The sequence below is a fragment of the Ceratotherium simum genome, chromosome 2, assembly GCF_057802395.1.
Source record: "Ceratotherium simum simum isolate JZ-2026a chromosome 2, ASM5780239v1, whole genome shotgun sequence".
NCBI classification, from domain to species: Eukaryota; Metazoa; Chordata; class Mammalia; order Perissodactyla; family Rhinocerotidae; genus Ceratotherium; species Ceratotherium simum.
Genome location: NC_141901.1, coordinates 18,676,716 through 18,688,719, shown reverse-complemented (window position 1 = coordinate 18,688,719; position 12,004 = coordinate 18,676,716). Strand labels below are relative to the sequence as shown.

Here is a 12,004-nt window from a genome sequence, read left to right as displayed (position 1 = left end):
GGCTCGGGAACGCAGCCGCCGGCAGCGCACGGTCCGAAGCGATGTCTCTGACAACTAGAACGATGCTGGACGCTCGGGCGTGCATCACTCCGCCCCATACTCCTGCCAACTGCAGCGGACTTGGTCCGGCAACCAGTCCATCCCACCCCACAGGCAAGTCCGGGCCGACCGGCCCTTACGCAGGACCCCGATGACAGGGCGTTGGCGGCGGCGGCAGCAGCAAAAGCCAAGGCCACCCGCCCCCAGTGCCCATCGCCGCCAATCTAAGACCCCCTAGACTGGACCGCAGAGAAGCGTTTCTATGGAAACCCCCCAGGGATCACGTGACGACGCGGACGACCAATCGTCTCTTACCTCCGCTCGCGGCACCGCTTTCTGCCCGCCCTCCAGCCCCGCCCCCTCCCGCCCCCGCTTCCATCGCCCAGCCCCGCCCCTTTCCTGCGGAGAGTCCGCGCTTGCGTACTGCGTCCAGCGCGCTCCCTCCCTCGCGCGGCTCCCCGGGGAGAGTGGAGGCGCCGTAGGAGACTGGAAGAGAGCGCGAGCCTGAGGAGGAAGGAGCGCGGCCTGCGCGCAGGCCCAGAACCGCCGAGCCTTGGCTGCCGGCAACGCCCCAGAGCGGAAGAGGGAAGTGGAGGCGTCAGGCTGTGGGTTCCTAGCAGGGTGGGCTTGCTGAAGTAGAGGCAGCGCCGAGAGGAGGCCTTTGCCACCGGTCCGGATCGCGATGTCGAAGAACACGGTGTCGTCGGCCCGGTTCCGGAAGGTGGACGTGGATGAGTACGACGAGAACAAGTTCGTGGACGAGGAAGACGGGGGCGATGGGCAGGCCGGGCCCGACGAGGGCGAGGTGGACTCCTGCCTGCGGCAATATCCTTGCGTTCCCGCCTCCCCACCCTCCCCGGCCCTTCTCCCGGGACCCCGCCGCCTGCAGGGTGTGAGGGGGACGGGCGCTTCCCGGGGGCCCGCCGCTTGAACCTGTCTCTTTGGGGTCCCCCATTCCAGGAGGGCAGGGGGCTCTCCCATTTCTAACCGAGTAGCCCCGCGACCCCAGGGTCCAGCCTTCGGAAAGGTGCCCTTGCCCGCGCGCCTTCCACGCCCCGATTCCTCAGGTTGCGCCCGGAGTTCCTGCCTCCCGGGAGCTGGCTCCGCCGGCCGCGCCCGCGAGCGCTGGGGCGGGCATCTGTGCTGGTCAGTGCGCTGTTGCAGGGCGCCTGAGTTTTCCGCCCCAGAACGGTGTTTACTGGGGTCACATTCGCTCCAGAAATTTCTGATTGGGAGGAACGGACGTCTTTCCTTAGGATTTTGTTTTTGTTGTAGTTTTGTTTTGGTAGCGTTAGGATAGTTCATTTATTGCCGGGGGACATGGGTTCGGTTTGCAAAATTGAGGCCGTCTGTCCTTCCGGCCCGTGGGCTCTATTTTTTTTTTTTTTTTTTTAAAGAGAAAGGGATTTGGTAAAATACGGGTTGCACAGTATTTGTTAACGGGGGATCAGGAGTTAGTACAAAACAACCAAAACTCCCGTGAAGTAAGCTTGGAGCCTTTACCTGCTAAGCAAAGGACAATAGAAGACGGGGAATGCGTGTGGAGAATCCTTGGAAATATTTAAAATAAACCCCAATGAATAAAATAGAAGATGAGTCATTTGTATAGAGCAGAATCATTTTTGTAATCCTGAAGTGGTTTCCATTTTAGTTAAAATGTGGCTGTCAGTTCCTGGTTTTTGTCTTTGCATATTTGCATATTCATAATTTTGAGTGATTATTTGCATCAGATCTTTTTTAGAAAAATGTAAATGTGGCAATAACCAAAGCTGTAGTTTTAGAGATCTTCAATTACTGAATTCACTCATTTCTAATTATTCTTGGGTGTATTCATAAGATAAGGAAGGCTTTTTAGAGTCTTTGCTCATCAATGGGGAAGTATATGAGTGGAAATAACTTGGTAGCAACTATATCTGGTCTAAAATACAGCACTAAATATGTCAACATACAGATGTTCTTTTGATTGCCACAACTTTCACAATCAGCTGTTGCTGTTTTGCATCATTTAAACAGTTAAGTGTTTTGGGTCTTAAAAGTGAGCCAGTCTACAAAAGGCATGCGTCTCTAGAAGTTCATTAAGCCTTGAAAAGAGCGACTTACCACCAACCATAGGTTTTTTTGTGAGACCTTTTTCTTCAGAACATATGTGATAAACATTATTCTGTCTAAAAACATTCTTTGATGGATAAATGATGTTTTGTGAAGCTAACTTATTTTAGGTGGTATGTGACGACTTTTAGATAGTACTGCTGTGTAGGTATAGTGGATCTGCTTTTTAAACAGTTCATCTTAAAATATAAAGATATTGTCTCTTCTACTCTTGTTACAAGAAGAGACAAACCCTGGTCAGGCACTACAGATGGAGGAACAAATGAACTCTGTGTGGTTTTCCTTTTAGGGAAATGACTGTACATTCTGACAGTCTGATTGGCCTTCTGTGTCTCATACTTGCTAGCTCACTGGTGCTTTCAAAGAGAGACTAAATTTAATAAGTATGGCCTGAGACAGTTTGAATAACCTTTATGAAATATGAGAGAAAATATCCAAAACAGAAAAATCAAGTTGCCATCTAAGGGCCATTGAATGATTATATCTTCATCAATATTGATAGGTTGCTAACATATATTATTCAGATTGCTAGAGTAATCTACCGGCATTTCAATTCATATAGAATATAGTTCTAGTAAAAGTTATGCCTTTATTTTTCTAGGTAGAATCACATAAAAAGACATTTTGGTTAAGGATAGGCTGTTTCATTTTGGGACCTAATAATTCTGATAGATGTTTTAGAGTTTTTTAAATATCACTCTAGATAATGTTTGCATATGTGTCTTACTAGAAAATGAAAGGTTGGGGCAGACCCCGTGGTGTAGCGGTTAAGTGGGTGCGCTCCGCTGCTGGCAGCCCGGGTTCGGATCCTGGGCGCGCATCCACGCACCGCTTTGTCAAGCCGTGCTCTGGTGGTGTCCCATATAAAGTGGAGGAAGATGGGCACAGATGTTAGCCTAGGGCCAGTCTTCCTCAGCAAAAAATAAAAGAGGAGGATTGGCATGAATGTTAGCTCAGGGCTGATCTTCCTCACAAAAAAAATTAAAATAAAACTCATTATATAAATAAAAAAAAGAAAGTGAAAGGTTATCAAGGTGTTCATCTAATAGTGAGAACCAAGAATGAAACGGTCTTTGCTTTATTAAAAAACTCTAATGTTCTTTTTCTGTTTTCAGTATTTTGAGTGACATCCTTGAAACCAACATGTTGAATTTTCCAATATTGAACATAGTGACCATAGGAATTTTTCTTTCTGTGCGTAAAGTCAAGTCTTAAGAACCAGTGGTTCCTGGTAGTTATGATGCTTTCCTGAGGCCTGACCTTTGCTGCTATCCTTAACCTCCATCACAGGAAACATGACGGCTGCCCTACAGGCAGCTCTGAAAAACCCCCCTATCAACACCAAGAGTCAGGCGGTGAAGGTGAGTCACGGATAGCACAGTGATCTCTGCTGATATCTTAGCATTCTTACCAGAATCCTCTCAAGTGTCACAATTTCAACAGATATCTTAACTGTCTTTGAAGTAGAAGAGCTTACAATGTAGTTTGATAGGTAAAAATTTACATATGAAAAATAGCTCTCTAATGTTGAGTTATGGTAATGCTATGTGGAAGACACACTAAGTTCAGATGATAGATCATTTTTGTGTGTTTTTAGAGGAAGCCACTCAGCTTGAATTTGAGCAAAGCCTTGAAAAATAAGCAAAACTTTTGCAAAATAAACAGATTCTACTTGCTTTTTAAAGATTTTTTCAAAATATGAGTATTAAGTATTTATTATAGCAAACTCAGAGATGTTGGGGGAGAATAAGGTAATCATTCATAATCCCACCAACCAGAGATAATAGTTATTACTTTTTGGTATAGCTATACGCTTATAGAAGTTTTTCTGTGAGTGTTTTTTAAAAATAAAACTGGAATTTTATAACCTGCTTTTTCAGCTGTGTGGCAATGTACATGAACACCTTTCCTTGGTAATAAGTTTATTTCTATAACTTTTTTTTTAATGGCTGCATATAGTTAGGCTGCTGTTTATATATTAACTAATCTCCTTTTGTCATATATTTAGATTATTGACCTTGTTTTCAGTAAACAGTACTGAAATGAACAATTTTTGGTAAATTCTTAATTATTTCCTTTGAATAAATTCCTAGAAGTGAATCGCTGGATTTTAGAGTGCACATTTTTTAAGGCTTTCAGTGCATATGGTATTGCCAAATTGCCCTTTAAAAAAGTGTGTAACTTACATTCCCTGCAGCAGTCTTTTAGTAATTCTTAAGAACCTGTTTACTTAGTTATTTATTAAAATGAAGCCCAGAGCATTGTCCCCACCATTCGGAGCTATTCATACATGCTAGGAATCCCAAGAATCTCCTTAACTGAATAGCAGTAAGTAATAACTTAGGTAAATGTGTAATAATTATCTAGGCAACATAATTTTTTATAAGGGGAAAATTTCTTTGATTTTTAAAAGTTGTGAGGAACATCATTGAAATTTCAACTTTACCACCTTCTGCTTTTCTATGGGTGGTTTTTTAATCACAGTTTGTGGGTGGGAGGTTATAGCTCTGGATGCAAGCATGTTTTTCTAAATTGGGTAAGTGCATAGTCTTGAAACAGAAGATAACAGTAGGTGGTAGAAACATTCTGTAAAATGCTGACCAGTAGGAATGCCAAAGGTATGGCTTTATCTTGAATAGATGGAGAAACGAATTGTTGAAAGGGTAAATTAAGTGTTCCCTTTGCTTGGCTTGATGGGTAAAAAAATAACTTTGCTGTTGGAGCAGCCTTTTATCAAAGAAAAACATCGTTATAAATTAAGATCACTATATCTTATATCTGTAGTCACTTGACTGTAGATAGAAACTTAAAATGTTTTCTTAAAAACTTAAATTTTTACTTATTAATAACTGATTTCTGAAGGAAAGTTCCAGGTAGAACTGCAATTCAGTTTCCTTGTTTTGTTCGGATTGTTTTTAAGATCAAGAAGTAAAATTTATTGATTTAATAAATTGGTAAATTATCACATCTATCTGTAAGCAAATCCTTTCAGCTCTACCTTCAAGTATGTCAAGAATCTGTCCACTTCTGACCACCTCCACTGCTGCCATGCTGGCCAGAAACAGCCTATATCATTGCAATAACTTCCTAACTGGTCCCGCTTCTGCCTTGTCCCCTGCCTTCTCCTCCCTGCAGCTTATCCTCAACTTAGCAGCCACAGTGATCCTGTTAAAATGTAAGTCAGGGGCCGTCCCATGGCGTAGTGGTTAAGTTCGTGTGCTCCACTTCGGTGGCCCAGGGTTAGTGGGTTTGGATCCCTGGTGTGGACCTGTGCACCACTCATCAAGCCATGCTGTGGTGGCGTCCCACATAAAATAGAGGAAGATGGGCACAGATGTTAGGCCAGCGCCAATCTTCCTCAGCAAAAAGAGGAGGATTGGCAACAGATGTTAGCTCAGGGCTGGTCTTACTCGCCAAAAAAAAAAAAAATGTAAGTGAGATTGTATCACTGTTCTCAAAACCTTCCCACATCTTCTCATTTCTCTGAGTGAAAGCCGAAGTCCTCACCGTGGCCTGCAGGGCTGTCATGATCTGCCTTCCCCTTACCTCTCTGACTTCCTGTCTTCCTGTTCTCTCACCCATCTGCTCCAGCCACTTTGGGTCTTTTTGCTTTAACACACACTAATAGCACTGGTTTCTTCTGTCTGAAATACTTTCCTCAGATACCCCCAAGTTTTCCTCATTCATGTCCTTCAGGTCTTTACTCAATTGTCACCTTCCCATGTAGCCTTTCTAAAACTGTAACCCCGCCCCCCACACATGTCTAAATGTTCTGTTTATGTATTTACCCTCAGGATCGAGCAGGCAGCATTGTCTTGAAGGTTCTCATCTCTTTTAAAGCTAATGATATTGAAAAGGCAGTTCAATCCCTGGACAAGAACGGTGTGGATCTCCTAATGAAGTATATTTATAAAGGCTTTGAGAGCCCCTCTGACAACAGCAGTGCTGTGTTATTGCAATGGCATGAAAAGGTAAGTTATGAATTATAAATCTGTATGACTGGTTCCTTTATAATAGAGAATAACAATGACAGCCTCTCTCACCTAAATAACTGTTTTGACTTGCTGGTTATACATCTTTGTTATTACAAATAACTACCTGAAAGTGAAAGTTGAGATTTACACTTCCTAGCCTTGGTCTTAAGAGATTCTGATTTGCAACACATATATATTCAGTAATGATTATTGTTCATTAAACATAATCTTGAACCTTGAACTAAATCAAAACTTTGAAAAGAAAATAAGCAATAAAAATCAAGAATTCTTTGACAATGGCCAAAAGGTGGAAACAACTCAAGTGCCCATCGACAGATGAACAGATAAACAAAATGTGGTACAGACGTACAATGGAATATGTTCAACCGAAAAAAAGGAAGTTCTGATACATGCTGTCGCATGAATGAACCTTGAAAACCTTATGCAAAGTGAAGTAAGCCAGACACAAAATTTTTGGACAAGTACCATGTGATTCCACTTATATGAAATATCTAGAATAGGCACATTCAGAGACAGACAGCAGGTTAGAGCTTACCCAAAGCTGAGGAGAAGGAAGAATAGAGTTATTGCTTAATGGGTACGGAATTTCTGTTTGGGGTGATGAAAAAGTTTTGGAAATAGTGATGATAACTGTACAATATTGTGAATGTAATTAATGCCACTGAACTTTACTTTTAAAGACAGTCAGGGCCGGCCCCGTGGCTTGGTGGTTAAGTGCACGCGCTCCGCTGCTGGCGGCCCGGGTTTGGATCCCGGGCGCGCACTGACGCACCGCTTCTCCGGCCATGCTGCGGCTGCGTCCCACATACAGCAACTAGAAGGATGTGCAGCTATGACATACAACTGTCTACTGGGGCTTTGGGGAAAAATGAAAAATAAAATAAAGACGGTTAAAGTGGCAAGTTTTATGTTATGTATTTTACCGCAGTTTAAAAAAAAAGGGGCCGGCCCAGTGGCGCAAGTGGTTAAGTGCGTGCTCTCCGCTTCGCTTCGGCAGCCCAGGGTTTGCATGTTCGGATCCTGGGCGCGCACCAATGCACTGCTTGGCAAGCCATGCTGTGGCGGAGCCTCATATAAAGTGGAGGAAGATGGGCACAGATGTTAGCTCAGGGCCAATCTTCCTCAAGAAAAAAGGGGAGGATTGGCATCAGATGTTAGCTCAGGGCTAATCCTCACAAAATAGATAGATAGATAGATAGGAAGGAAGGGAGGGAGGGAGGGAGGGAGAGAGGGATCGGAGATAGGATCAAGAATTCTTAAATATTTTTTTCTGTTTTCATGCATTTTATTTTGCAATGTAAGCAGATGCTGGTACACTATCCCTCAAAAAAAAAAAGTGGCTAAGGGGAATTTTTAGCTTTAGATAAAAAGTTGGTAAGGTATATTGGTATAAATATAAACAATGTAACATTTAAATAAAACCAACCACAGGTAAGGGGTATATTCTCTAACATCTTACAATTCCCAAAACTCAGTTTTTCAGAAGCTATTGTCTGTATATCTGAGTGAAAATATGCATGTAAGATAAGAATAGGTAGTAAAACTTGCTCTTTAGCCTTGGTCGAGTCACTTTATCTCTCATACACCATCAGATAAAAAGAGCTAGCACTTATGCATAGGGTAACCATACCTCCCAGTTTTCCCAAGACAACCCCAGATTTTTGCCTGTTGTCCCAACATCAATATGAAGAGTTCCCTTTCACTCGACAGTGTACCAATTTGGAGAACAATTTATATGGTCATTTTATTCATGGAACACTTTCTGTTTGCCAGCCACTGTACTATTAGTTTGTGTTTCATTTTATCCTTACAACAATCCTACAAGGTATATAAACATCTTCACCATCCTCGATTTACAGATGGAGAGCTAGCTTTAAAACCTAAGCTACCTAGTTCCAGTATAGCCTCAGGATCGTAACAAACATTGATTTTGCACTTCTTATATTCCAAGCATTCTTCCAAGCACTTTATAAATATTAATTCATTTAATCCTCCTAAAAATACTCGGAGGGAAAGCTTGCTATTATTCCCCTCTTGCAGATGGGGAAACTGAGGCTCGTGTTAAGTCTTCATTTCTTCCTAGCATCAGTCACCACTTTTGCCGATCTTATTTCTTAAATACTCCTCAAATCATCCACTCAGATACATCTGTAATGCAGCTGTTTGCAGCTTCTCTCCCAGTCTGTTGCTATAGCTTTCTGAACTGGTCAGTCTCCTGGTTACCACTTTTGCCTCCGTCATATCTCTTCTCCACCCAGTCACCAGAATGCCCTGTCTGAAATCCAGATCTACCCTTGTCAGTCACCCGCAGAATAAAATCCAAGTCCCCAAGTCCAGCTCCATCTTCCGTGTCATTCTTCCCCTTATGCTGCAGCAGTGAGCATACTAATGTGTTTTCCCTGAACACACCATAATGTTTCACACCTCTATACCTTTGCTCCTGATTTTCTCTGCCTGAGTGTCTCCTTACCCTTTTCTGTCAGTCTGTCACCTACTTCTCCATTTAATGTATCATTTTCTCCAGGAAGCCTTACCTGATCATTCCACATTCCTCTATACCCTCAGGTTGGGTACATGCCCTTCCTCTGTGCTTTTATAGTACCCAAAGCATAGCTCTGTCATTTCATACATTATATTATATTAAAATGATCTGTTTATATGTCTGTCTCTTCCCAGTAGACCAGAAGATGCTATATTTGTTCACTCTTGTATCCCCGGCATCTAGCACACTACCCAATACATAAAGGTATTCAGTAAGTGTTTTTTGAACACAAATGAAGTAGAGCTTTAAATTCCTTATACTTAATCATGACTTCCAGTTTTTCAAGGTAAAGTCAAAGTTAAAGTTCCTAAGTTCTTAGCTATTAAATAATATATTCTTAGCCTCGGCGAAAAAAAATATGACAAACTCTGACTAATCTAAATGGAACTTAGGATGGTTGATCCCAGTTTAAATTTCTTCCTGAGAGTGCTGAGAATGAGAGCAGAATAAATGACCTAAATTTATATTTGAGCACCTGTTTTAGGCAAGAACATTTTGCTGCAGATCTTTAAGAACATACTGTTATTTGAAAATGACATACTAGAATGTAAACTAGTATCTCACTAGAATGTAACTGCAGGAGGGCAAGGACTCAGAACGTTTTGTTTATTACTGTACCCCTGGTGCCAAGAACATTGCCTGGTGCGTAATAGGTGCTCAGGAAATATTTATGAGAATGAGTGAATTCAAAATTCATAGCTGCACACATTTCTTCTTTAAGAAAAATGTTTTACTTGTTATGAGAATTGACCCTTAATGATTCTGTCAACGTTTACACTTTGTTTTGTTTTTAGGCACTTGCTGCCGGAGGAGTAGGGTCCATTGTTCGAGTCTTGACTGCAAGGAAAACCGTGTAGTCCAGCAGGAACTGGATATCTCCTGCAGGTGTGGGAGTTGCGGGTACAAAGACCAAAACAACCAAATGCCACCGCTGCCCTTTGGGTCGCATCTATTTCTCTCAGCTCTGCCTTCTTGCTTCCTTTTTCATATTTGTAAAGAAGAAAATTACATATCAGTTTTCCTTTAATGAAAATTGGGATAATATACCGGAAATGTTTTAACATGAGTGTTTTATGCTCTCGAAACTATTTCAGTGATGTGTATACCAGTCTATATATAGTATAATTTACATTCAAGTTTAATTGTGCAATTTTTAGCCCCTATTGGCTGGTGTTTTTGTTTTTTGTTTTTGTTTTTGACTAATAGAAATTTGATCAGAATTTGAGGCCAGTTTCCTAACTCAGTGCTAGCCAGGAAATGATCTTTATAAAAAATTATGTTTCAGAGACTGGCAGCTATTAACATTGTAAAACTGGACCATACTTCTTTTATTTAAGCAAAATGTGTTTCTGGAACAAGTGGTGGGTGAACACCACCACCAAGTTCCAGTTGTGTCTCTGCTTGCCTTCAGATCATGTGAGTTTAAGTATGCTTCCTCCTCTCAGCATCCAGTAATCATGGCCTCTTGATTTCTTTGTGGTCACCCAGGGTCCAGAGCAAGGAGTCTTGCTCTACACAAATGTATCTATTAAACACCAGAGCCCATTTGGTGTGAGCATACAACTTTTGTTCCAATAATATGACCCTATTTGGAGAAACTACTCCAAATTAGAAAGGACGTGGAAACTATGATGTAGTTCAAACTCTGGGCAGCCTCTGAATGAAATGCTATTTTCTTTAGAAATATAGTAGCTGCCTTAGACATTATGAGGTATATAACTAGTGTTTGATATGCCCTATACATGTCTTTAGTGTTCTTCAGGGTAGTTGGGATCTCAAAAGATTTGGTTCAGATCCAAACACAAACACATTCTGTATTTTAGCTCAGTGTTTTTTCAAAAAAGAAAATGCCACACAGCAAAAAGTGTTTACTTTGTTGGACTAACCAAATCACTTCTCAAAAAATGACCGGTGCTTATAAAAAGTTAGTATTCAGTAGCTCCAAAACAAACCACCTGAATGCATATGACCAAGAGAAAAATCACCCTGTGTTTAGTATTTACAGTGGACACCAGTTTCGTAATCACTGACTTATGTGAAAACTGGTGCAGAAATTCTGTAAACTCTTGCTGTTTTTGATATCTGCTTTTTGTTTTGTTTTGTAAAAATGATAAAGTTCAGAAAATAAAACGTCAGTGTTGAATAATTTATTTTTCTGACTTTTACTTTAATACTTATGAATGTATAGTTAATTAAGAGGAAAGACTTCCTGTTTTACCACCAGGTTGTTGTACTCTTGACAAGAACTAATTTTGGCACAGAAAGTTTATAAGACTACTTTATTCAAATATATGGTAGTAGAGAAGAGGAGAGAATCATTAATGATGTCAGCACTGCTGACACCTTTGGAGTGACTCCATAGCCCTCTGGATGCCAGCTGTACACCTGTAGTATTGCTGCTCAGAGACCTGGACCAGAATGTGCAAATTACCCTAGCTGCCACTGTCATTTATTCCCAGCTTCCAGACTCTCTCTTAACCCCTCAGATCTTTTTTTTTTTTTTTTGTGAGGAAGATCAGCCCTGAGCTAACATCTGCCAATCCTCCTCTTTTTGCTGAGGAAGACTTTTGCTGAGGAAGACTGGCTCTGGGCTAACATCCACGCCCATCTTCTCCACTTTACCCATCTTCTCCACTTTATATGGGACGCCGCCACAGCATGGCCTGACAAGCGGTGCAGCGGTGGGTGCCCAGGATCCGAACCAGCAAACCCCGGGCCACCGCAGTGGAGAAGCATGCACTTAACCGCTTGCGCCACTGGGCTGGCCCCGCAGATCTATTTCTTATCCTTGCCTACTCACAGCAACCTGTTTGCTTTCCCACTGCACCTGACTAAATTCCTTTTTTAAAGCTTTAGAAACTTACAAGCAATTCAGAGGGCTCTGAGTTAAGAGAAGCTAAGCAATAATAGCTAATAGCTAGAGGCAGTCGAGTAGGTATAGCGTTACCACTTACAAACTTTAAAATGAAAACAAAAGTGATATTGCAATGCTTTTTTGTAAAATCCTTCTTAACACCTGTTTCATGGCTGTAGGGTTGGGGAAAATTCTGGAGTTTCATATTTTATAGTCACAAGAATTGGTGTGTTCAAAATCTGCCTGTCAGCTCAGGGGAGATAGTAACAATTTAACAATAACAGCATAGGGCCTCAATCAGAATGGATGTCAGCTGAAAACAACAGGCTCAACTATGCATCTTGGCTAAACGTCAGCCCGGGTTATACTGGCCATGACACAATACTGACTTGGTGGAAAGAGTAGGGGACGGTCAGGATGAATTGTGGAAAAAAGATATAAATGCTAAGAGGCACTTTTGACACA

The 12,004-nt window shown here is 41.8% G+C and overlaps 1 protein-coding gene across 1 annotated transcript; it reads left to right on the top strand.

Annotated features, from left to right (window-relative positions):
- Positions 1-523: 523 nt before the first annotated feature.
- ARPC5 (actin related protein 2/3 complex subunit 5) lies at positions 524-10,835 on the top strand. The gene is made up of 4 exons (XM_087438819.1): positions 524-865; positions 3,438-3,509; positions 5,943-6,119; positions 9,480-10,835. Exons 1-4 carry the CDS (start codon positions 722-724, stop codon positions 9,540-9,542), a joined length of 456 nt encoding a protein of 151 aa, XP_087294945.1. The 5' UTR covers positions 524-721; the 3' UTR covers positions 9,543-10,835.
- The last annotated feature ends 1,169 nt before the right edge of the window (positions 10,836-12,004 follow it).